Source organism: Telopea speciosissima, chromosome 1, assembly GCF_018873765.1.
Source record: "Telopea speciosissima isolate NSW1024214 ecotype Mountain lineage chromosome 1, Tspe_v1, whole genome shotgun sequence".
In the NCBI taxonomy this organism is placed as follows: domain Eukaryota; kingdom Viridiplantae; phylum Streptophyta; class Magnoliopsida; order Proteales; family Proteaceae; genus Telopea; species Telopea speciosissima.
The window spans coordinates 17,580,490-17,608,458 of NC_057916.1; the positions used below are offsets into that span (position 1 = coordinate 17,580,490).

General features: G+C 38.0%; 2 protein-coding genes across 2 annotated transcripts; both read right to left on the reverse strand.

Moving 5' to 3' along the window:
* Positions 1–4,687: 4,687 nt before the first annotated feature.
* Positions 4,688–5,917, reverse strand: LOC122646127 (E3 ubiquitin-protein ligase PUB23-like). The gene has a single exon (XM_043839621.1). It carries the CDS (start codon positions 5,912–5,914, stop codon positions 4,691–4,693), a length of 1,224 nt encoding a protein of 407 aa, XP_043695556.1. The 5' UTR covers positions 5,915–5,917; the 3' UTR covers positions 4,688–4,690.
* A 10,872-nt stretch (positions 5,918–16,789) lies between these two features.
* LOC122645186 (E3 ubiquitin-protein ligase PUB23-like) lies at positions 16,790–18,066 on the reverse strand. Its single transcript, XM_043838521.1, has one exon. The coding sequence runs from the start codon at positions 18,022–18,024 to the stop codon at positions 16,801–16,803; it is 1,224 nt and encodes a 407-aa protein (XP_043694456.1). The 5' UTR covers positions 18,025–18,066; the 3' UTR covers positions 16,790–16,800.
* Between the last annotated feature and the right edge of the window lie 9,903 nt (positions 18,067–27,969).

Genomic DNA, 27,969 nt, shown 5'->3' on the forward strand with positions numbered 1-27,969 from the left:
ACTTGCTCCGATACCAGAAAATCCATCGCTAACGTCTACGACTATACTCCAGGAGTGATACTTCTTAATGAAAGTGAATGCAAAGAATAAGGAGCACACACAAAGAGAGATAACGGTAAAGTTAAAGTGAAAGACATATTAGTAAGTTGGTTTGGGGGAGTGACTGGATGGAATCTGAAGAACAAGTACCACATGCAAGGTCGACACAATACTAAGACTAACATGAAACTTGTAAATCAATTAAAAAAAAATTGAGTTAACATAGCATGCATTGCTTCTGTACATGGGGCAGGAGCAGTATGTTTGCACCAAAGAAAGATGAGGGATCTTCAATATAAGAAATAGTGAAATCGTAACAGAGACGACGGAAACACACATGTGTGCATGACAGTAAGAGCTGGGGCAAGCCGTAAACCCGAACGTCCTAAGTTTAAATCCCACTATCCTCACCTTGGACCAACCATCACTCAATCTCAAGTTAGTTGGCTGCTGTGACAAAGGTTTGTGGCCGATAGTAGGATCGGTGGCCGCCCTATTACCGGGGGATTAGTCGGGCCAATGTGTGCGGATAAGCCTCAGAAAAAAAAAGAAAAAAAAGTCGATTAATTATTCTGTCGCCATTTGCATCAAACTCCTCTATCATCTACTTAAACTCATCATCTGTTGGAGGCATAGTTCTTATCTCGGGTAGATCATTGGATTCGTTCCGGTCGGATCCGAGGTCGATTTCGAATATCGAGTAATTCAATATCGATCCATTGGCAAGGATACAAGAGTAAAAGAAAAAAATAATAAAAAATGATTTTTATTAAAAGGCGAAGGTAATTCCATTCGTATAGGCCGAAACGATCCGATTTCCAATACCTTATTAATGTATGCAAAGGCTCCCATGATGGCACCGAGTCCATTCCCATTCACATCGAACTTCTTGAACAACATTGGTCGGGGACTCCTCGATGGTGATCGAACTTCTTGAAAACGTTTCCAAGCTCCCCCACCAACTGGCTCCATGTCTGCCGGAACACAAAACGATCCACCCAGGCGATCGAGGAGATGTGGGTGGAAAGAGCAAGGAAACATTTTCAATTGGTCCGTTCCTCTCTATTTTCTTGTCTTTTTTTTGGTATACAGGTTTTACGGTGTTCGTGAATGTCAAATGACAAAAACACCCATGGAAGTGCAGTTGCTATCTGGGCTTTTGGGCTAGTCTTCTGCCATGCTAAGTTAATCAATCAGTTCTTGCAGCTCTTAATTTGGGCTTATGTTAGGCATGGGCTTTCAGGTCCAATACAGCCCATACAATATCACGAGGCTCAAGCCCAGACTTGAGCGAGACCATTAAAATTGTGCTGTGTTATTGAATCTGAGGTGGTTCCGTACATTTGTGCCTGTGGACCATGGTTTGAGGAATTAGTATCGGATTGGCTGATCCGGCCAATTAGTATTGATATAGGTGGAGATTTCTGATCGATTCCATCTCGGTGGATCGGTACCGACATGGGTAAAAATGTAATTTTTTTTTTTAATTTAAAGAAAATAGGAGTACACCTGACCGATCCAGATCGATACAGACTAATCCGGATTGGTATCAATAGAGACAGACACCGCTACCAATTACTGGAACCCTGATATGGACAGATATTGGAATTTGGAATCTTGTGACTGAATTTGTTTTATTGGTAAAGAAATCTTGTTACAGAATGAGCCAACGGAAGACATGTACGGACAAGCGTAAAAAGGTTAAAAAAAAAAAAAAAAAGGGGTAAAAACGTTTTATTTGACTTGATTCTGGGCGATACCGATCCGATCCAGTCCCGATACCAAGATTACAAACCATGATGGGAAGTGAAGTTTAGTATCAGGCTGGGCCTGGACCCAAGACAATAATAATTCGATTCTGCCATATTGAATGTTTGGATTCAGTTCAGTTCCAGCCCAAGCCCATTATGTGAAACCATCATTGGGCGTGGCCTCATCTGTACTCGGTCTTCTGAAAACAAAATATTGGGAATTTCCTTTTTTACATGCGTCATGTAGTATTTGGTTGAACAACAGTGTGCAGCATACCAATACTTGTGAGAGTTCAGCTTCACCGTGGGTGTAGGGAAACTTGGTCTTCGGAAAAAATATTTCTTTAAAATCCAGAGCTATGGAGCTTACACCGTAATGGTTAAAGTATTATTATAGGTCTATATGAACATGTATAGGGACGCATCCCAATACCTGTGAGAGTTCAGCTTAGATTCTTGTAGAGGACCATTCTTGTACGGCCTTAGCCGCACAGATGGAATCCGTGAGAGATGAGTCCCACTCTTGGATTCCATATGTGCGGCTTAACCACCCCCTAGTGCGGGGTACGAGAATGGTTCTTGTACGACAACCTAAACCAGCCTCTACATGTGAGGATATTTGATTAGATTAGATTAGATTAGATTAGATTAGATTTTAAAATTTGACCCATCGAGAAGCCGAGATAGGGTCTTACAGGAACGATGTGAGCTGACCAATATAATAAATACCGGTTCAAAACTAACTTCGTCCCTTTCTCTTGTCATCTTAAAAGAAATCACACAACCTTCACCAATGAAACTAGAGAAGAAATAAAGAAATAGATCATTTTTTTAACGTTTAGTTGTTAAATAAATAGATTTAACAAACCCCAACATAGCAGAGTGATGGAAGAAATTGATCAAATTCCCAATTTCCACCACCACCACAGCTTACGTTGTCCTTGATCAAGTCTTCAAATGTAACTTTCGTTTTTTTAAAGTTGGGGGTGGGGGACAGTATCTAGGTCAGCTAACTTATTAGTCGTCTCTCTCTCTGTTAACAGATAGGATTAATAATATATATACTCTCAAAAGAAACAATCACTTCTTTTCAAGTCTCTACATAGAATAGAACGCCGGGCTAATCCCTCTTGGATACAAGAAGCTAGCTAGGAAACTTCTATTTTATTTTCTGCATTTGACAACATTTTACTGCTACAACCATTTCGGCTAATCTGATCTATATTTCCTCCTTCTATTCTCTATTTCATGAGGTCATTATAAGGATCAATCTTAGCCCAATCCTACTCTAACCATCACATCTAGCCTTAACCATGAATGGCTGGATCGGTCCAACCTAGAGTTTTTTTCTTGGTTGTCATTGTTTCTATTAATGGAGCTAGGCCGTTCTCAACGAGTTCAGATCTGCTATCCACATGGGGAGGGGTGGGGACAGATCTAAACCTTCCATGGGGGTACAAGACCCACCTCTAGGGTATCTGACCCATTTCTCATGGAGGGGTCAGATCAGTCCCCACCCGTCCGTCCCCATATGGGTAGCTGATCCGGATTTGTTCTCAACCTCCGCCCTCCAAGTAAGAAAGCCATATACTACCTAACCATAAATCCATAATATTTGGAGTCAAAACTTAAGGGAAGACCCTGATATCTCTATTTGACTTTTTCAATCTCTTCTGTTTCTTAAAAAATAATAATAAAAGAATCAAATATGACAACCTGATACTGACAGGATATAAGTAGATGTGCCAAAATAGGCAGGTATGAAACTTAGAATGGAAATGCATGTTAACTAAAAATCTCATTTCCATCCCTACACAGTGTCACATCTCGATCAAATTAGTAGACAATGATATATTTCTCATTTATCTGAATCTTAAAGGTTGACATATAAATTTGGGAGAAGTAACACTAATCTGTACTGTGCGTTGGCATGTATCTGTGCTTAGACACAGTCTAAAGCAAAAAAGACCGGTGCACCCTTGGTCCTTTTAGGCTTTCCAGGGTGTGCATTGGTCTTTTCGCATTGAGCTATGTTTAGGTGTAGGTACACATTGCGCCCAGTGTGTAGTTAGCATTCCTTTTCCCTAAAAAGTAAAGTATGTTTTTTGTTGTCATCTAAGTGATGAATTTAGAAGTTATAACCTTCTTTTGATTGTCCTTTCTCTTATTCCTCCAAATTTTTAAGGCAAGGCCTCATAGGTTAATTTTTTTTTTTTTACCACTATGTGGTGGAGAAAGTTTTTCTTCACCATACGGTGAAGGTTCATCACACTGCTATCTTAGGGATTACAAACCCCTATAGGGTTTTAGTATGTTCCCCAAAACACACTCCTGATATCCTCTTGGGCATATTTGAGGCCTTATGGTGAATGGATTAAGGAAAACTCGAGCCTTATGTTATTATTCAGATTTGTCATTAGTTTGCACGTTTTTCCACTTGACATGTGAAATGCTAGGATTTTGCACTTGAAAAGAGAGTATTATACAAAAGGGTAAAAATGTAAGGTTACATCTTTTTTTTTGTTTCCTTCAAAAAGCTTGCTTACAAGGTGAACAAACTTCTCTTCAATGGAAATTTCTTTTGTGCTATATACAAAAATTTCCATACCCTTGATTTTATCTCTTATTCAGTTTTGTACACAAAGAACAAACTACTCTTATTTTATCATCATTGAAAACAAAATATGTACATACTAAAAGAACAAAAAAAAAAATTACAATATCTTTTTCACCAAAATTTGATTATGACAAGATTTATCCTAAATTAAAACTTGTTAAAATAAGGAGAACAAACTTTTCTTCTATGGAAATTTTTTTTTTTTGTACTGGAAAGAAATTTCCATGCCTATGCATGTATATCTTATCCAATTTTGTACAAAAAGTGCAAAACTAATCTCTTGTTAAGATGGATAACAAGAGAGTAAGTGGACAGGGATACAAGATGAGTTCTTCCAAACCCTAGAATGCAACCTAAGCATCTCCTTGGCCTTCTCCTTGGTTTTAAGACTACAATCCACCTGAAGCACCAAACACAACTTAGTAACAACCCCAACCTGCAACATCTCCTGAAGAACATTTGAAGTCGCAGAGAATTTCGAGATCGAAGACAGTATCCTCACTCCCCTTTCACTTGCCACATCCGAAACCCTAAGTATCTTCTTAGACACAACAGCAATTCCAGCTCCGTGCCTGAACAGTTCAGCTCTCCCTTCTGCACATCTACACAAATGATCCAACACCACTAACACCATCTCACAAACCCTTCTCTGATCTGTCGTCTCGATAAGCATCTCTATGAGTACCGAAACCGCACCTGCTTCTACTGCTTTAATCTTGTTTCGACCCCATGGACAGATCTCCACCATCAACTGTAATGCAGCCATGGAAGCATTTTGTGAGATCTGATCACGCAACACGTTCACGATCTCCACAAACTGTTCAACTTGTAAGCTCATCACGTAAACTGGATCGGCAAGCTCGAACATGGATTTCAAAATCATTACAGCATAAGCACGAGATTGGTAGGTCCCATCTTGCAAGACCCGCATCAGGGTTTGGATGAATTCGCCACTATTTCTGTTGATGAGTTTCTTGATGCCAATCTCCGAGATCTGGAGATGATAAAGAAGGTTAAGCGCTTCATCAATCGCTCTACCACTCGCACCTTCATCGTCTTCTAAGTTCGTAGAGTTTACGATTGAAGCTAAGAACTCAATTACTCCTGCAGATTCCAAACATCTCCGGTTCCTTTCGCTTTCATTGGCGATGGATTTGAGATTTCGGAGACAATTCATTTGGTGTTGTTGGGATTTACCATCGTTGAGAAGCTTGAGGATCTGGGCTTGGTCGATGGGTGGCTTTGGAGTTGGGAATCGTTCGATACCTTTGGAAGAATTGAGAGTACACCATGCTTGGATTAATCGTCGGAGAGTGTGGTTTGGAGTCAGATCTGCATCAGATAAAGGTTGTCTCGTAACAGGGCAAGAACTGTTCTTGCTTGAGAATATCCATCTTTCTATGGATTCTCTCTCGTAAGTCATTCCGGAAGAAACGGTAACTGGATCTCTCATGATTTCGAGGGAGATTGGGCATAGAAAGTAAGATGGAATATCGATATCATCCATCTTAATTAGTCTGAAAGAGAAGCTCAAAAGAAAATCTTAAGAAATCAAGAAAACCCAGAAAGGGAGAGGGGAGGCGTTGAGGACTTGATAAAAAGAGAAAGAGATGAAGTGGTTAGGAGTTGTGCAGATCCGTTTTGAGGAAGTTTGCATAGGTGAGACACAGTTTTATACATACCAGAGAAAGAGAAGGAGAGAGAGAGAGAGATTCAAAATTGAGAAAGTCAAAACACGGAATTTTAATGGGTTAGCAGTTAGCTAGCTAGCAAAATCCTCAAAAATGACAACTTTATTATTTCATTTTTTAATTACTTTACCCTCCTAAATTTAAAAAATCTTCTAGTGTTCTTCTTTTACTTTTTTCTTGATACAACGAACAATTGTACAAACGTAAACCGAGTCATATTCATTTAATGGCATATGGGGTTTTTTCTTTTGGAGTCTAGATGGAGCCATGACGGTGATCACTAAAATCACTGCACTCAAGGCTTTGCCCCTCTTTGACTTTCTCTCTCTCTCTTTTTCTCTTTTTTTTTTTTCTTTTTTTTTGGGGTAATAAAAGTCTTTATTAAAAACAATGTGAAACGCACGTGGAAGGAGAAGAGCAAATCTCTTTGATCCATGGAATAGAATTTGGCCAAATCGTGTACATACGACCGACATTCCTTCAAGTCAAAGAGTTAGTCAATTTGTTAGTTAATCTCCCATGAAACAAAATTAAAAATAACAACATACAAAATATGAAAACAAGAAGGTAATATTTAGTATACAAGATTGATCGAATCTGCAAAAGGCGAAGAAGAACAATCATTTTGAAGATAGGAAATAACGTTTCTTATTGTTTGATCCAAATAACAGCTTCACAAAACCATCAGAGATCGACTCCAGTATTGCCCATCAGATCCTACATCCCAATGGTTGTAACTGCTTTCTGACGGTTGTAACCGCTTCCTGCACTTGCTCTGTTACGGGAAAGTCCATCTCTAATGTTTGCATTTGTTGAAATTTTAAAAATCTGATGACTATACTTCATTATTCTCGACAAAAGAGTGATACTTCTTAATGAAAATGAATACAAATGACAAGGAACACGCACAAAGAGTGAGAGATATCAACAAGGGTAAAGTGGAAGATATATCAATTAGTTAGTTTTGGGGAGATGGAATATGAAGAGCAAGGAACACGCACAAAACGGACAAAATACTAACACCAACATGAAACTTGCAAATCAATAAAAAAGTAGAATAAAAAAAAAAAAAAGAGTTTAACATACCACTATTTCCCTACATGGGACAGCACCACCAAAGAAAGACGAGGGATCTTCAATATAAAAAAAATAGTGAAAGCGTAACAGAGACCAGAAATAGGAGAGAACGAGGGAAAGAGATAAGGGTGTCAATCTGATACAGTACCGGTACTTGGTGCGGTTTTAGAATAATACAAAAATCAAATACCCCATATCAATATCGTACCGTATTGAATAAATTGTGACTTTCCCATACCAATACCGTACCAATTTGGAACGGTTCAGTTTTTGTATGCTTTTATTTGGTACAGTATTCGATACGGTACCAGTATTTGATATTCAATATGTTATATTATATATAACTTAATAAGATTTGTATATATAATATGAAATATATTATATTTAGTATGTTATATTGTATATATAAATTATGGGAGAAAGTTCTTTGTGGCCTACGCCAGCACTCCCATGGGTTTCTTTTTCTCTTCCCCATATGAAAAGACACCTTTGCCCCCTTTATTTTGAGAAGGAGAGAGATAGACACTTGGGAGTGCTGGCTTAGGCTATACTCCCGGACAAAAAACTACTTCCCATAAATTATTATATATATAAATATATACACCAATAGTTTCAACCTTCATACCAATACTATACCGTACCAAGTATGATATCATTTTTCATATTGGTATGGTACCGGTAATGCGGTACGATTCCTGTTTCAGCTATCGGTTTGGGTACCGCACAGACACCTTTCCAGAGGGAGAAGGAGAGAGGGAAAAAAAGAATTTTCGAACTCGTAATTTGGATGACTTTCTCTAAAAACCAAAAATTAAGTTCAGTGAAAATCTTTCTCCCTGTAACTCGTGTTTTAGCATGCCGACATCTTCTATTTTTCTACGTGGATTATTCCTCTATTTTTCTTGTCAACTGCTACCCTTTCCTTAAAAAAACTTTTTCTTTCGTTTTTCCTTGGTCTTTGATGTTTTGGGTACCTTTTGACATGTTGAATCCTAACTAAATGGGGCATAAAATGGACCGGACCAGATGGGTGCTCGGCCTATCCACTACTCATTTTCCTTAGTCTAAGCTTGATTAAGGCTATCAAATTAGAACCGGAATCGAAAACTCTATTCGGATCCACCGAAACCAAACCAAATGGAATTTGGTTACCATTTGGAACTGGGATACAGGATCCGAGCTCATTTTAGTTCAAATTTGATTTCAGCTTAGGAATCGAATTTAGGTACCAAAATCGAACTTAATTTGAGTATCAAGTAATTTTAGTATATTAATTATAATATTAAATTATTATAGTATATTAATGCATTATTAATATTAATATATATTATTAATATTAGTATTTGATTTATAATACTACTATATAATATTATAGCATTATATTATATATAATATATAATATAAATCGAGTATTGGAATTGAAGATGAATCGAATAGGAACCAGAACCGAACAGGTATGGGATAGGTACTACTTTTCAGAACCGATGCGGAACTGGTCTGGTTTCGAATCACATCAACTCTCCTTGGAATCAAATCGAATCAAAACCAAACCCCGCGCGGTTTCTGATCATGCAATGAATTGACCTGGATCTAGAAACCCATTTAATTAATGACCTAACCCTCCAGCTCTATGACGTGAATCCCCATGCTTCATTTAAGACTCCTTCTTTTAACTGCTTGATCAATTTAGGCAGTTTAGAAATCACTCTAATCAGATGGTTTTGTTCAACTAAACATTTTAATAGTTGACCTAAACCAATTGGGGATTTGACAACTCTTGGTGAGATTATTAAATAAACTAATTAAGGTGTATAATATATGACCTTTAAAATATTGGAAGATGTTTAATTTATGTAGCTGCATATTGTATGGAATGGTTCAGCTTATAAGAGGTGGGATTGAGTTTATTAAAACATAAAATGCTTCCCAAAGCTTATTAATTTTATTTAATAAACGGATCAAAAGTCTCAACATGAGTATAGCATAATAACAGACCGGCCAACCGGACTACGAACTATGAAATAACATGATGCACTGATGCATTAGATATTTGGATTGTGTTGAGGTTAACATGGCACGACTTGAAATTATATTAAAAAAATAACATAAAATTAATAAAAAGGGAAAAAAAAATGTTAATCCGTCGCATGGTTTCTGTGCTTAGACACATGACCGTGCGAAAGTACTGCTTAGCCTCCAATGAACTAAAAAATCTCATTCAGTTATATGTTCTTGCATACGCTCTTATTGGCCCTTGTGCTGGTGTATGCGCTACACAATCAGATAGCAATCTTTTGCCCTAATAAAATTTAGGATCTTTCTAGGTATCCAATCTGAAGTTTTCATACCTGATGAAGTAGTGAGAAAGATATCCTCATCACTCCAGAACCCTTCCACCATAGTAGTATTAGATGATTTATCTTCATTCTCATTCATGCATGCTCTCTTTCTCCTTTTTATCTTTCTTACATTTTGCACGATTCCTCTTTAAATGACCTTCCTCACAATACTTGCAAGTTATTTTGCGACATATCAAATTGGAGCGACCCTTGTGCTTGTTGAACTCATCCAGTCTCTTATTTGATTAACCTCTTCCCAAATCACCACCTGTAATCAATGCATTACCCTCCTCTGACATCCCCTCACTGTTAGGGACTTTTGTAGAACTCATCCTTAAAAGCTACCCCTTAAAGAGAGGGTGTCTAAGTACCTATAGGTCTCCACATTGAGCTACTCACATCCGATGTGAATTATTACTTTCACCTTCCACGTGGAACCCCAACAGTCACCGCTACTTTTCCATCGTGTTTCATTCATCAGCAAAGCCGTAATAACTTCGTAGAGTTTGAGAGTCTCTTTACCGATCAATAATGTAATCATAACGTAATTAAATGAAGGAGATCATGGAACCTATAAGAGAAGTGTCTTGTCCTCCTCTTGGATCTTAACATCTAGAGACAACAATTCCGTCAGTCACCTATTGAACTCATCCAAGTGTGACTCAAGTTTTACTCCCTCTGACAATCAAGGGTGATATAATCATTTAAAAATAAAAAAACAGGTGATTCATCAACGACCTAGACATGTACTGCACTCCAGCTTTGTCAAGTTTTCCACCAGATACATCAATCCAATGATCTCATAAAGAGTGTTATTTGCTAGATCCGTCAACTCTAACCACTCAACTTTCGTCACCTTCTTTAGTTTTTTTTTTTTTTAAATTTCTTCTTGAGAGGTTTTAATTGTCCTCGCTTACGTAAGAATACTCTTCACTTATTGTTACCATAAGGTGAAGGCAGTATAGTCATTAAAGGGTTTTATGTAAAAGTTTGAACTCTTTACCAGCATCTGATTTACCTGATCTTTGCCCTTCGTATCCACCATGAACCTCAATGAACTACTATTTATTTACAAGAACTTGTAAGATCTATACCAACAAAGTAGAATCTGTCTAATTCATACAATCCATAGTGTCCGCGACGCCAAATACCTTGGGATAGTATACTCCACCGGTTAACAAGCTCTTCATGTCTCAGATTCTACCCCAATCTTATTCTTTTCTCCTAAAATGTATTGTACATCGATCTCACCACCCTCCTTTCTCCTTGAAATAATAAACAATAAAATATACATTTTTCTTGTACGATACAATCTATCTCCTTTTCACTTCATCTTTCTATTCCTATTGGAACTCAACATTTCTTCTCCCTCCTCGCTCACATACGAAATCAGAATCAGAATTGGAGTCGAAATCATACAATGGTTCTCTCTACATACGTCTTTTGCTTCCTCTTTCTCTCTCTCTCTTCCCTTCAACAGCTTCGTGGATGCAGGGAGAAAACCAGATCCACACTCTATAGTGGGTAAAAAAAAAATGATCTATTATTGTAACTTCTTCTATTCTTTGAGCACAACTTGATTTTCAGATTTTCATACATCATCTGCAACAATTTATCGAATCTTATTCTGATACCACTTATAGAAACGAATGGACATACATGACAAAGGAACCATATAAACAATAATATACAATACAAGAAATTTCACGTGGACATTATAGTAGAGTAATGGGTGGGGATGTAGTCGTTACGAATAAGTGAGGACCATTTTAATTTATAGAATACGGTCAACTGGTCCCTGGCTGATTATATGGGTTAATATGTCATCACTTGTTAGAATAGAAGCCCTTTTCAGGGGTTGGAGCAACTTGATTGAAGAGTGGCGTGGCGCTTTTTATCCAACTAAAGCAACGTGTGGTCGAAGGAAAAGTCGGCGCTGACTTTGGCCAAGGGAAGGGGACGAGAAGAGAGGAGAGGAGAGGGCCACGCGGCCACCCAGCGAACGAATGGTTATGGCCTATGGGAAGCAGTGAACTGTGCAAATGACCCTTCGTGTGGCCTTTGACACTACAACAAAGGCAAACCACCCATGCGAGGCGAGGCGTGTGTATCCTGTGTGAGTACTGAGGAGCACAATGGCCAGAATTGCCAGCTGGTGGTTAGTCTCTCGCTCACTACGCCACTCCAAAGTTTGTGTCACGGTTTTAGCCTAGCTAGTTTTGGCCGGGCCTCATCTATCTGGGCCACCTCGTTCCTTCCAAAAAGAGAACTTCGTTCTTGTCAACTGCCAACCTCGACTGTGGCGTGGCGTTGTGGGCCTGTGGCCCATACTTTACGTCTTGATTTATGTCGGAGGGGAGGCGACTTGGAAGACGTATAACGGAAGTTTTTTCCGACCAAAAAAAACATAAACGGAAGACTTACACTTTTCAGATCAAACCTTTTACTGTTGACATGCGACTTTCAACTTTGAGCTCCTCCCTCCCTCCAAGTCTTAATCATATTTTCAATGCTTTTAATCAAGATGATGGTCCATATAGAGATCAGGGCCCACTAAGTATTCTGGCCCAGTGATCTAAATTATATCTGCCTTGGCTTATAATTAATATAGACAAAATTACAATTATACCCTATCAAATTTTTGTCAACTTCACGTTTCTCTTTTTACCTTTGTTAGATATTATTATGGGCAAGAGAATGCTAACCAGAATGTAGCCCCTCAACCAACGAGGTAGCCAATGAAAGTATTCACAGAGGTATTGGTTAATTTGGAATACAATTTTTTATTTTACTAGGGATTAAAAGGTCTTTTTGCACACAAAGACATTGATTTATGTCTAGACGCAGGAACCACGTTACCAGTTAACATTTCCCCCCCCCCCCCCTATTATTATTGTTCTACTTCCTCTTATTTGAATATCATTTAAATTAGAGAAGTTAAATCCAGCTCATGCTTAGATTGCTTGGTGAGAATTTGTAAATATTACAAAAGAAAAAAAAGGCAAAAAGTTTCATGCATAATATTTCAGCGCAATTTTTAGTTTTAGTTAAAGGTTACTTTATATTTAAGAAAGTAGAAAAAAAATTACAAAGGAGGAAAAGAGGGCATTCCCTACCTATTACAAATGAAAAAGGAAAAAAGGATCTACTTTCGGCATGGCCATAAGTGTAAAACCCTTAATTCCAAAAAAAAAATAAAAAAAATCTATACCTAAGTCTACCCAAAGCATCAATGAACAAGTCTTCCTTTACATGAGATGGGAGATCTAAAACTGAAGATGAAGATGAAGTTTTTACTCTTAAGTACGTTGTTCATGTAGAGTTACAACCGCGGATGACCTCTATAAGGTAGTTTTTTACATCCCATAGATGGTGTGAGATCGAGTATAGTGGTTAGATGTCATTATAGAGGATCTGGGGTCCTTAACTTCTCAAACCAACATGAATTATTTAGTGGGAACTTAGCGAGAATTGTTCTTTAGCCCCACTTCGCAACAGCAATGGACAACAAATCCAACCAAAAGAGAATGTGTCACAAGTCTCAAACCTTTATTTTAAATTGAGACATGTGTTGTACGTAGAAAACCCAGTCTTTGTCTTAATTGGATATATATATTCAGTAAATCCCTTGTATGTAAGAGGCCCAGCCAGCCATAGTTTTGTGCCAAATTGAAAGGTCTACCAAACATTAATGGGTAGAGAATTAGAGAGTAGATCAGAATATGTCAAACCTATTATCAATTCCAACTTCTCTATCTCAATTACATGTCAAACCTGTTATCCATTGAACCACTACTCTCTCTCTCTCTCTCTCGAGCATTCTGCTAAGATTAACAACTTCTAATGGTGGACTACCCAACATAAACCTACACCAATCAAAGTATATATGACCACTTCCATCCCTAAAGAGGGATAAATAATGATGACTTTATCCGTGGTTGATTGGGTTGTCAGATCAGAAGTCTTTAGATCCTAATTCAAGCTTCAAGCATTAACTGAACCCAATACTAGGGGTGTCAAAAATGTGGCCGAAATAGGCAACCCGATTCGGCCCGAACAAGCTAAAACCATTTGACTAGAGAATACAAGTATTTATTGTATAGTGAGGAGCCTGAATTGATCAATTGACACCTCTACCCCATAGACACTACTGTTGGTATATAGCATAGTGAGGAGCATAGTTTTAGTGCATGGTATCAAAACAAATATTGATAAACCCGAAAATCGATATGGTATCAAATCAATATTTTTACGAATCAATTCTATCGGATAAATTTGTCCTTGATTCTCCATTAAAAATGGATTTTCTGACCAATTTACCTATTGTCTAACCGTGTCACTGATGTGATATCGGCATGATATTGGAATCGATCACTTACAAAACTGATACATTGAAACGATACGATACCGATACCTATGAGGAGCAGTTTTTAGATCTGTATCACAAAATCTTTTCCCAGAATGATTGATACAGTAGAGAAGGGCAATTTTTGGACGCCTGTGGCCAACAAACAAATTTTCATTTTAGACAGACAAAGGATTAATGTACAAGTAAATGTACCTGGCCTCTACTAAAAAGAGGAAGAAGAAACAACCAAAAATGGCAATGGCGGTGGGTGGGCCATCATTTATTGAAAACAAAACTGCGAAAGCCTGCTTTGGCGGCTATATTATTCAGCTCCGTCCTCTGCGATCTTCTCCATTTATAATCATGAATTATAGGAATAAGTCCGGTCCTCAACCGTCTAATCTGGAAACATGTAGGACCATGTAACGTTTTAGAAATGGATAGAGGAAGAAAAACCATCATATGCCTAAAATTTCTTTTACTGATTAAAGAAAGCGGTTATTTTTGGCTTAAAGAGTTAAGCTGCTTAAAATTAGTGAAATCTCATGATTTAACTTTTAATTACATTACTAGATAAACTAATTTAGCACATGGCTCATGTTTTTGAACAAGAAAATTCTAGAAGCTTGTTGGGGACTTTTCTTGAAACATAATGGAGTGGGGATCCAACTGAGGTGGTTTTAGGCCATGTGGCAATTTTTAATGGGACTAAAATTAAGTGGTTACAGTGTTTATGTTATCGTCTAAATCATGTATTTTCATACTAACAACAGTTTTCCACATTTCATTTCAACATTTTAAAATTAATTTTTTTTTAACCTGCGAATAACACTACAACAAAAAGTGAGGTTTTTTTTCCATAGAAAAAAGTCAAAAAATTAACAACAATAGTCTATAGTTGTGGATTACCTACAATTTTCTTTCCGCAGCTACAAATGTTGTCACTATGTCTATAGCTGCAGATTTTCTATCGTAGGAAAAGGATACTTTGTAGCAAAGGCTCTATCTGCAGATATTAGTTGCAAATTTTTTGTTGGGAAACTTATAACTACGGATTTTAGCTACGGGTTTTTGTTCATCAAAGTCTATAACTGCGGATTGTGACTACGAATTTTTGAGCAGCAAAGTCTATAATTGTGGATTTTAATTATTGATATAACTATGGATTTTTTTAGTAGCAAAAGGTTATATTTATGGACGTGTATGTACATAGTCTTGCCTTCAATCTTTGGACGAGGAATGTATCATTATACTTCTGCTCCCAACTCCCATCCAACGGTTGACAAGCATGATCATGCATAAAAACTGGGTCCTAAAAATAGTACATGAATCATTAGAAAATTAGGAGGAAACATCCAAACCGAAACCAAAATAAAAACTGACTTAAATCGAAACCGGCTAAAAAAGTAGATCAAAATCGAAACCAAACTGTTATAGCCATATACTAACCTGACACTCATTAAAAAATGTAGAGGCAATTACTCTCACTCCCTTATACTCACCAAAGATTTACTCAAAGTCCTCTACCTTGAATTTCTTTTCTGATTCCCCCCCAGAAAAGCAAAACTTCACCTCTCTTTCTCCCTTTGTATTCTTAAATCACTAGATTACCCCTCTCTCCAAGTAAACCCTTGGCCCATAACCGACTGATGTCATCACCACTCATCCTGCCCTCGTCCTCCTTGCCCTACCCTATGTCCTCTCTTGGCCATTTCCTGCAGCTCACCTCCAACCTGCCACCACCCCATGCCCCTCCCCATTACCCCACCCTTGCGGCCCTACCTCCCGACCCATCTCCACCGCACCACTGGTTCTGCCTCCCCTCCGCTCCCCCACCCGCCACTATTATGTTGAACATATATTGCAGATGGCAGTTTCTGTGTGTTGGTTGTCACTGTTGTGAACACAGTGCATGTGTTGTTGTTATTGTCAACACAATGTATCTTGGTGCAGAACAGTGATAGTGGCAGGGTACAATGGTAGTCTAGGGCAGTTACAGTTTTACAGTGGCGGTGACAACATTACAAGGGTTTGGCAGTCTACACATAGGTCCCACAGTGATTGAGAGTCATCTAGGGGCAATTCTATCGTTTATAGTGGTATTTCTATAATTTTAATGAGTATGGAAGGTGTAGACATGTGACATTGAACGTCCATAGGTATTTTGGTGATATGTTAGTCACATAAGTTAATGGAGTGTTGACACAATTCATAGGGTATGTTAGACATTTGGCAATGAAGTGACAAGTTGGCATTGATACTAGAGCATTCAGGCTTATGTGCATGGCAGCATGAGACACTTCACCTCAGTGTTTTACAGTATTTGGCAGCCTTTGGAAGCGTTGGGTGAAGGTCATGCTTTTGGAATTATGTTTTTATAGGTTCACGCGAAGACAGTGTGTTTGAGGGTAATTTCGAAAGTCTAGATGGAAATTTTGGAAGGACTGAAAACTGAAGAAACATATTTCTTTAGATTTGTGTTCTAGTGTTTTTGGTTTCGTACTGTTTTGACATCAGATGGAGGAGATACAATGATTTCTATGCAATCGCACAATTTAGAAGCAAAATGGGAGAGATTTTTGGAATTCCGATATGTATTATGGAACATTTGACTATTTTGTTTATGCGGAGTGATAGATCTCTTCGTTACAAGCCGACGCCACAAACCATGTCCAAAAATTTGATCGGACGAGTGAGATTTGCTCATTTACCCTTTTGGGTGTTACAGTAAGCTAGGAGTACAAAAAAAAAGGTGCACCATCAAGCACCGAGACAGAGTATGAGTGGCCCGGATTTGTCCACAACAGAATATTCCTTTCCTGTGATGGAGATAGAAGCGTACATAAAGGGCTTGATGCAACGTGCGGAAGATGCCATCTCGCAGCAACTGAGTAGCTAGCTAGGTCTGTCCCAATGTTTCTCAGTGTTTATGGATATCTTAAGATGGATAACAAGAGAGTAAGTGGACAGGGATACAAGATGAGTTCTTCCAAACCCTAGAATGCAACCTGAGCATCTCCTTGGCCTTCTCCTTGGTTTTAAGACTACAATCCACTTGAAGCACCAAATACAACTTGGTAACAACCCCAACCTGCAACATCTCCTGAAGAACATTTGAAGTCGCAGAGAATTTCGAGATCGAAGACAGTATCCTCACTCCCCTTTCACTCGCCACATGTGAAACCCTAAGTATCTTCTTAGACACAACAGCAATTCCAGCTCCGTGCCTGAACAGTTCAGCTCTCCCTTCTGCACATCTACACAAATGATCCAACACCACTAAAACCATCTCACAAACCCTTCTCTGATCTGTTGTCTCAATAAGCATCTCTATAAGTACCGAAACCGCACCTGCTTCTACTGCTTTAATCTTGTTTCGACCCCATGGACAGATCTCCACCATGATCTGTAATGCAGCCATGGTCGCATGCTGTGAGATCTGATCACGCAACACGTTCACGATCTCCACAAATTGTTCCACTCGCAAGCTCATCAAATAGATTGGATCGGCAAACTCGAACATGAATTTCAGAAGCAATACAGCATAAGCACGAGACCGGTAGGTCCCATTTTGCAAAACCCGCATTAGGGTTTGGATGAATTCGCCACTATTTCTGTTGATGAGTTTCTTGATCCCAGTCTCTGAGATCTGGAGATGATAAAGAAGGTTAAGCGCTTCATCAATCGCTCTACCACTCGTATCTTCGTCGTCTTCTAAGTTCGTAGAGCTTACGATTGAAGCCAAGAACTCAACTACTCCTGCAGATTCCAAACATCTCCGATTCCTTTTGCTTTCATTGGCGATGGATTTGAGATTTCGGAGACAACTCATCTGGTGTTGTTGTGCTTTACCATCGTTGAGAAGCTTGACGATTTGAGCTTTGTCGACGGGTGGCTTTGGAGTGGGGAATCGTTCGATACCGTTGGAAGAATTGAGAGTACACCATGCTTGGATTAATCGCCGGAGAGTATGGTTTGGAGTCAGATCTGAATCAGATAAGGGTTGTCTCGTGACAGGGCAAGAACTGTTCTTGCTGGTGAATATCCATCTCTCTATGGACTCTCTCTCGTAAGTCATTCCAGAACACACAGTCACAGGATCTCTCATGATTTCCAGAGAGATTGGGCATAGAAAATAAGATGGAATATCGATATTATCCATCTTAAACTGAAAGAGAAGCACAGAAATCTTAAAGAGATCGATCAAAAAAAGCCGAATAAGAGAAAACCCAGAAAGGCAAAAGAGGCTTTAGTCGTACTTGATAAAAAGTAGGAGAGATGAAAAGTTGTTAGGAGTTATGCAGATCCGTTTGAGGAAGTTTGCATAGGTGAGACACAGTTTTATACCAGAGAAGGAGAGAGAGAGATTCAAACTTGAGAAAGTCAAAACACGGAATTTTAATTACTTGCCCTCATTAGTTAATTTAAAAAGTCTTTCCTTTACTTTTTCTTGATACAAAGAACAACTATACAAACGCAAACCGAGTGATATTCATTTAATGGCGTATTGTGTTGTTTCCTTTGGAGTCTAGGTGGAGCCAGCCATGACGGTGATCACCAAAATCATTGCACTCACCTAGGGGTATCAACGGGTCGGTTCGGGGTCGGTTCGGGTCAGTTTCGGTTTGGGTTTTTGGGTTTCGGTGTGACTTTTATAGAAATCAAAACTAAATCATTAAGAAATATTCGATTTCGGTGCAATTTGGTTTCGTGTCGGTTTCGATTTATGATAACGGGTTGATATCGGTTTGAATTCGGTTTGGTACCGATTTTATATAACTAGTAAGGTCCGGTTAGTGCTAATTTTTCTTCTCTTTCTCTTTTAAATACATAAAATATTTCAAATGCAATGCATCTTTGTATCCTATGTTCTATGACCTATGGTCTATGGATACAATTGGTTGGATAATCACTAACAAAGGATATGAGATAAAGTGAGAAACTATCACAACACATTTAGGGGGCAATGGGGCATTTACTGATATACTCATTTATTGGGTTAGGTCGGTTCGATTTGGGTTCGGGCTAACGGTGCACCGTCGGGCTAGTCCAAACCAAATCAAACCAAACCGTTTGCCTTTCTGGATCCACAAACCGAACCGAACCATTAAGAGTTCGGTCCGGTGTGGTCCGAGCTCGTTCGGGCTGGTTCGGGCCGGTTTCATCGGTTCGGATTGGGTATTGACACCCTTACACTCACCCCCCCCCCTTTGACTTTCTCTCTCTGAAAAACTAAGTTCAGTGAAATGCTTTCTCTCTCTAACTCGTGTTTTTGCGTGCCGACATTTTCTATTTTTCTAACGTGGATTATTTTTACTTTCCTTTTAGTCTACTGTTGGTTGGGGGTTACCCTTACTTGTCTTTTTCTTAAAAAAAATTTCTTTTTGTTTTTACTTGGTCTTTGATGTTTTGGGTCCCTTTTTACAACTTGAACCCTAAATGGGGCATAAAATGTAGCGGACCAGATGGGTACCCGGTCTAATCCACCGTCCATTTTTCGTTCGTCTAAGCCATGATTCATTAGATTCTTAAATCATCAATGAATCTTGGTCGTTGGATTGAAAAGTGAAGAGGACGGACGATCATAAGGCATGAAGATCGATCCACATCCAAAATATTGATCCAGATCTCGAAACTCATTTAATGGAATTTAGCGTTCTTCCAGCCGTGGTAGGAGTTGGAGGATCCAGTCTAACCAAAACAAGGATGTTTAGGTCATTTTAGAGGCACCCCCCGGCCCTATGTTTAGTTCAACTAATCATTTTAATAGTTGACCTAAATCAATGTTATTAAATAAACTAATTAAGTTGTATAATATATATGACCTTTCAAATATTGGAAGATGTTTAATTTATGTAGCTGCATATTGTATGGAATGGTTCAGCTTATTATAGGTGGCATTGAGTTTATTAAAACAGAAAATGCTTCCCAAAGCTTATTAATTTTATTTAATAAACGGGTCAAAAGTCTCAACGTACATGAGTACAACATATATAATAAATGACCGGCCGGCCAACCGGACTATAAACCGACATGATACATTAGATATATGGATTGTATTGAGGTTAACATGATACGACTTGAAATTTTATATATAGTATCAATAACACAAAAATAATAGAAAGATCTTAATAAAATTTGGGCTTTGGTTAATCAGACAGCTGAAGACAGGGTTGTTTGCAAGCTTGACTGGGTTCTGGTTAATGAAGAGTGGTTGGCATCATTCTCCTCTTTTGAGGTGGTCTTCAAAGCCCTAGGAATTTTGGACCAGAGCCCTTTGGTTATCCTAGTTCGGCTTTTTGTTTCTTAGGCCTTATTCTTCAAAGCCCTTCAAATTTTTTGATATGTAGACCTCTCATTAGATTCATTCAGATTGTTGACAGAGCATGGGAGAACCCCCTTTGAGTCACAAATTGAGAAATGTTAAGATCATTCTATATAAAGGAGTGGAACATTTTGATGTTTGGTCATGTCATGGATTTAGTTCTCAGCTGTAAGTTGAATTTGCGATCAGTTTATTACTTGGCGTGATCGATTTCTCACAAACTCTACCAACCCTTCTGTTTGTTAATGAATGCGCAACTATAAAGAAGAAACCAAACAAATAATGACACACAACAAGATTAATTTAATGTGGGACAAATGCATACATCCACGCAAAAGAACCAACAAATTTTTCATTAATCTTAAAACTTTTCTACATTACTCTCCACCTCACAATGTGATCTCACTTGTTTAAGTATAGGGTTTTCCTCACATAAACAGTATATAGAGAACCCTAGAAACCCCAATCCCTAAAAAATTATAATTTTAACCTTATACATGTAATAGACTTGAAAATTAACACAAACATATCCAAGCTCAATAATAATTATATCAACCACTACACAAAACAAGACATAAGAATCCAAAAAATTTCATCCTTCGTGGCCATGAGCATCAGAGTAAGTTTATTTTCGAGGTCTAAGGCATTAGAGTAATACTTACAAACATGGAAGACGTATAGGTGGGGTTGTAGTGGTTACGAGTTAGTCATCACAAGTTAGATTAGAAGCCCTATTCAGGGGTTGGAATGCCTTGATTGGAGTGAAGTGACGTCGAGTTGCGTTGTTTTGTGCATTTTACCCAATTGAAGCAATTGGTCAAAGGAAACGTCGGCGCTGACTTTAGAGAAGTGAACCAGAAGAGAGGTGAGGAGAGGGCCACGGCCATCAAGCGAACGAATGGTTGTGTGAAGCAGTTAGTTGTGCAAATGACCCTTTCTGTGGCCTGTGACACTTCCATTAATGGCACATGCCTGCCAGGCGAGGCGTGTGTATCCAGTGTGAGGACTGAGGACTGAGGAGTATAAGCAGGTTGGGATGAATTTTTATCCGTTGTTATAACTGGAGTGTTGCTGTGCGTATTGTGCGGTGTAGCAGTGACCATGTGTGCGCAGCGGGTTCTATTATGTACACATGGCTGCTGCTGCGTCACATGATGCACACAGCAGCGCTCCAGTTATACCAGCGAATAAAGGTCCGATTGGATTCGACTCGGATACAGATCATATGTGATCGGATTCAGATATTTACTGATCAAATAAGGATACTTCTAAATGAATTCGGATGGAATCGGATGCGGATCAAATTTGGATTTTTCAACCATCCATTTATATCTCTACCTTGTGTAACCCAAACCTTCTTCACCCAAGCGGATGTAATTCACTCTCAAGCCATATCTCTTAGATCATTATTCTCTTTTCCTCATATTCTAAAACTTATTGAATCTTCAAAAACCCTCAAGATCATTATTTATTTAATTTTTTATTATTAAATATTCAAAATTTTTTTTGAATGGATTTTTATCGGAATATTTGGATTTTTTTTTCTAGATATACGGATGTCCCTCAACGGATATAGATGCGGATTGGATTTGGATTTCGGTTATCTCTTTACATCCCTACAAGCAGGTAGTAGCATTATACATGGCAAGAGTTGCCAGCTGGTGGCTAGTATCTCGTTTACTATATGCCACTTCACCAACCAAAGAATGAGTCACGGCCTTAGCCTAGGGAGTTATGGCCGGGCTTCATCCAGCTGGGCCACCTCGTTCCTTCAAAAACGGAGAACTTCGTTCTTGTCAACTGCCAACCTCACCTGTGGTGTTGTGTCCCACACTATACGTCTTGATTTATGTCGGAGGGGCGACGACTTGGAAGACTTATAACGGAATTTCGACCAAAATAAAAAGGGAAAGACTTATAATGCCTCCCATGAGATGAATATTTTTTTGCTGTTACAAGGCTGACAGCCAAGAAAATGGAATATTTTACTTTTTTTGTGAATTCATAAATAACCTCCTAAGTTTTAATATTTTCTACAATACCCTTTAAAATTCCATTTCCTTAACTGCCAACTTTATAGCAGCAAATTCATCCGAGACTACTACACCTCACAGATCACAGTATCACACCTTTACTGTTCACGTACGACTTTCAACTTTGAGCTCTTCCACCAAGTCTTCATCATATTTTCAATGATGTTTATCAAAACGAAGGCCTAGATAGAGATCAGGGCCCACTAAGTTTGCTAGCCCAGTGATCCACATATCTTGGCAACAACTTCACGTTGGTCTTCTTACCTTACCTTTATGGTATTGTCAGATCTTATTATTGTTATACTTCTATGAACATCAACCAGCTCCTGCTTAGACTGCTTGGTGAGAATTTGTAAATTATTACAAAAGACCGAAAAAAGGAGGGAAAAACAATTAAGGGTGATAAACTTACAAAAACTGAGGAGAAATGATTAATTGTTTCATTTGTTAATGTGACATTTTAAAATACCATCCTAACAGAATCCCACCATCATGTGAGTCTCATCTTCTTAACAATCTCATCCGGCCTTTTCCTCTAAACAAATGAAACCTTATATACCTGAAATTGCGCTCATCACTTTGGAACAGCAATGGACGACAAATCCAACCAAAAGAGACCAAACAATGGGACTGATAAGAGTAGATCAGAATATGTCAGACCTATTATCAATTCGAACCTCTCTATCTCAATTATATGTCAAAGTTATTATCCATTGAACCATTACCAAAAAAAAATTTATCCATTGAACCTCTCTACTCTCTCTCTCTCTCTCTCTCTCTCTCTCTCTCCGGCATTCGGCTCAGATTAACAACTTCTAATGGTTGACTACCCAACCTATACCTATACCAATCAAAGTATATGGCCACTTCAACCCCTAAGAGGAATATATAATGAGGACTTTATATCCGTGGTTGATTGGGTTGTTGGGTCTGAAATCTTAAATTCCTATTCAAACTTCAAGCATGAACAGACCCCACAACAGGGGTATCAAAAATGGGGTCAAAACGGGTAACCCAATCCGCCCTGAACCTAAATGGCTCGGATTGAACCGAATCATGGTCTTGTTGGGCTGACTTCAGATTGGTATATTATGACTCCAAAATTGAATCGAATCGTACCGAAACCAAAAAATCCAAAATCGGTTCAAAATTCAGACCAAAATTGAAACCAAACCTATATATCCCGATAAGAAACCAATAAAAACCCAGAATTCATTAAAAAATCATATTTTTTCATAATTTTATTTAAACATGTATGTTTAATCGAACCCAAATCGGATTGAAACCAAAACAAACTGATAGTAATCTGCACTCAAACCGAAAACTAACTTCTCTCATTGATTTGGTTTCGAATTCACCATTTCTACACCAAAACCCACTCAACTCAAACCAAAATCGGCCCTAACAGTAATTGTACCAGGTCTTTACAGAAAAAAAAAAAAAGAAAAGATTTTGAAGCAACCAAAAAATGGCAGTGGCGGTAGGTGGGACACCATTTTTGAAAAGTAAAAGTCCGCTTTGGCGGCCATATGGGCCCATGTAATGATTTTCAATACTGCAATTCTTGATGGAATTTTTATCTACTGTTGTAATTGGAGTGTTGTTATGCGCATCGTGCGGCACAGCAACGGCCATATGTGTATAGCAGGCTCATTGTGCACATGTGGCTATTGCTACTACGCCGCACGATGCGCACAGCTTGATGTGTAAGAAATGGATGGAGAAGTCTAGATCATGTGGAGGAAAACCTTCATATGCCTAAAATTTCTTTTACTGGTTAAAGGAAGTGGTGGCTTTCGGCTTAATTAAGTGTCAAGCAACTAAAAATTGGTGGAATCTCCTGTTTTAGAATACATTATTAATTAGATAAAACAATTTAGCACATGGTTAATATGTGTTTGAACAAGAAAATTAGAGTAGATGGTTGGGGACTTTTCTTCAAAACATAATGTAGTGGTTATCCAACTGAGGTGTTTTTTAGCCCATGTGGCAATGCCTGTTCGAGCTGAAATTAAAAGTGTTTACATTGTTTGTTTTATCGTTTAATCATGTATTTTCATTGTAATATTAGTTTTCCACATATTATTTTAATATTTTAAAATTTATTTTTTTATTTGCGAATAAATATAAGACAAAAGGTTATATGCATGGCCGTATACTTTAGATGAGAATGTGTCATTATACTTCTGCTCCCACTCCCATCCAACAGTTGAAAAGCACAGTTGTACATAAAAACTGGGTTTAAAAAATAATACATGAAAATATGAAATCATTAGAAAAATCTAGGAGGAAAAAACCAAACCCATCAATTGGACTTAGTAAATACATTTTAACTGCTTAAAGCATACTAAATTTTGACTTAATTGAGGTATAATAGTCCGCCATGTGATAATTCACAATAGTAAACACTATAAGAAAAGCGGGCAAAGCTCACGCTTTAGTGAAACCTTTGTATTTTTTTTTTATTGTCTTTTTCTTTTATTGTCACTAAAAGTGTCTTTTTCAAGACAGTAAATTTATACTTCCACTCTTACCCAAACAAAATTTAATACTGTCACTAATAATATGGGTTGTTATTCATGTAACAAGGGTAGATTACATTTGGAAAAATAAAAAAATAGTGAAAAGACCAATAAACAATGAAGAATGGGACATAAAAGAATGAATTAAGTGGGGTAAATTAGACAATTTATTTTTTTTACCATAATCTCATGATTATATTGTAAATTGAAACTTAAAATGGCATTTATGTAATTTCCGAATATACTCGTTGCATCCCTCCATCCATCTCCAGTCTCCTCCTCTAACATTCGCCTCTGCATGATCACTCACTAAGTCACTGTAATTTTCGTGAACCCATAACATCTCTTTCTCTCTCTCAACCCTCACGCAAATCTCCTCTCATCCTTGGATTCAGTTTCATTTTCTCTTCCATTTTCTGTATTTCTCGAAACTCTAGGTGGGATTTTGTTGGACCAAGCTAAGTTTAGGGTCTTTGTTTTAGTGGGTAGAGATCACTGTAACAAATCAATGGCGAAAGAAGGGGTCGCAGCAGCTGTGAGCCCTGTTCCTTTAGATCACAAGAGAGAAGCTTGAAGATTTGGAGCTTGAGGCTTCAAAACAAGGGGTTCGGATCCTCCACTAGCAAAGCATACTTGAATGCGAATTTGAACTCTGAGTCATATATGAATCTCAGAACAATACTCGGAAACCTCAAGAGATCGTTGAACCTGTTTTGGTTTCACCGAAAGCGAAGTGGCCTCGTCTGGAAGAAGAAAATAACGGTTCTGCTATAGAGAATGGTCATCAAGAACAGTAGGCAATGTACTTGAAGCGAAAAAGGGGAAATGCAGGAACAATATTTTTTCTCTATAAATCGAGGAAGGGAAATGGATTGTCTTGGATGGAAATCCCCTTTATGAGGCATGGATGAAAAATTGTTTGAGTTAGCTTGTTCTCTCTGTCTCATTGATGAAGACTACAAGTCAACTATTGAGCAAAAAAACCCATTTCTTACCAAGGCCTATTCTCCATTTCTGTTACTGGACGCATCAAATTAGGGTTGAAGAACATAAACTCTTACAGTGTTCTTTTTGTAGCACAACTCACTTCTTCTGGTCCTAGAGAACTGTAAATCCAATTTTTTTGCTGGGCACCTAGGGCTCAGTTTTTTGGGTTCAAACCCATTTGATCACTATTCTTTCTATTTTCTCCAGATTTTTTGTATGCTGTGGGGATTAGGTTATGACTAATCCTCTATTGTATTGCCTTCTTCCTGCAAAAAAAATGGATACAAATAATGAAGCAACAGTGCTCCTCTGTTTGGAGAAAGCTGAGGGATTTTTCGGGTGACTCCATTGAATTGCAGTAGCAGAAACGGATTCTGTTACAGATTCTAAATTGTTATTGTAGTGTGAAGAATAAAAATGAGGCATATTGATTCTGGCGAATTGTTTCCTTCTTACAAATATGATGAAATTTGTAATAGAGATAGTAGGGGCATCTTTAGGAAATAATGAGATGGAATATGTTTCAGCAAAATGATAGGCAGCCCATAAAAGTGCTGATTGTTAGAACTTAGAACACATGGTGAGCTGCATAAAGTGCCAAGGCGTTCTTTGCAAAATTCGTCGGCTACTTCAAGGAGACCAAGGTCCGCTGGAAACAAGAGATAGAGGTTGGGTAGGAGAAGATGGGTTGTGTTTAATGACGATTTAATCCTTTAAAACGAAATCTTGTTTAAATTCTTGTTTTTCCTTCGATTTTTCTTTCACTTGTGACAGTGGATGTGATTTTACTTAATTATCCCTATTCAATTATTCTTATTGCATCTCTTGTTGTAGTTTTAAGGGATAGTTGGTGTCTTGTTATGTTTCGATAAATAATAGACCCTTGTTACATTAATAATTTCCCTAATAATATTCATATAACATATTTTATGGTAAAAAAAAAAGTATGGCTTCTATTATTATTGGTGTAAACCACCACTATAAATTCATGTTCAGAGCAGTTATATAAAAATGCAACTAAAGGACTAGTTGAGGATATTTTTCATTTTGATCGACTGCCAAACTTGTCTATCTCGTCTATTGTCCAAGATATCAGGCGTCTTCAACAAGGCTTCCACAATTGTGAGTTTTTCTTTATTCCAAGAAAGTGTAATTTTTGTGCCCATAATATTACTAAATGGGTTGTTTGTTTTCCTGAGTTTGGTTGGTAGGAGAACTCATATCCTGAATCTCTCTCGTGTCTATTGTAACCAAATTTACCCCCTGGTTGAGGAAGAATAAACCGTCTCCACCTAGGAGGGGCTTCTGCCTCAAAAAAATTAAAGAACTAGTTTTTAATTAATGAAATCAACGGTTATGCATATAAGTTACCAGCGGTAATAAAATCGCTGCAAAAGGGTATGTTTCCGACAGTTTTACCTAATTACCCTAAATATCTCATTTTTTAATTAATAAAATCAATAATTAAGTATAACATTTATTGGCCGTAAAAAAAGGGCATAGGAGGGATTGTTTTGGGGAAAATATCTCCTTTTCAATAATGGGCTGGGCCAATCCGGACTGGGCTGACCTTGGTTGGGGCCAGACCCTACGGTCACAAGAAAAAACCCACCCCATAGACACAAGTTAAGTCAAATTGGGGTTAAACAATTCAGGCCCAACTGAGTTTAACAGAAGATATGCCCACCACTAAAAATGTTGGGGGAAATAGGTCTTTGAAAAACCCTACTTACCTTCTTCTTCCTCCTACTATCTCAATCTTATTTTTTCTGCTGCATGGTTGGGTATGCTCCTCATCTTTCTCTGGAGGTTTACATTACACATACACACACACACACACACAAAAAAAACAAAGATGTCCATGATATTGGGAAGAACCTCCACATCTTATACAAGCCAATAGATAAGGATGTGAACAGATCGAATTCGGTCGAATAGTGACATTATCATATTCGTATTTCGGATAGATTCAGATATTATCCTACTAGTTTTCGGACGAATGTGGATAGTTTTTGGATAGTGATTTTTTTAATATGGATTCTCATAAATGGATATGAATGTGGATCGAATAAGAATTTTCGACTATTTGTTGACATCTTTACCATTTTGTTGATAAGGGTCAGGGTTGAGACTTGAGAGTTCAGCAACTACCCTTTCTTCTACTTTTCTTAGTCTTTGATTTTTTTACATTTTTAACTTTTCATTTTCATCTGTATTTACTTTAATAGATATGTGATTCC

Excerpts from the sequence above, each read along its gene's own strand:
- LOC122645186 (XM_043838521.1), bottom strand. The coding sequence starts at position 18,024 with ATGGATAATATCGATATTCCATCTTATTTTCTATGCCCAATCTCTCTG.
- LOC122646127 (XM_043839621.1), bottom strand. The coding sequence starts at position 5,914 with ATGGATGATATCGATATTCCATCTTACTTTCTATGCCCAATCTCCCTC.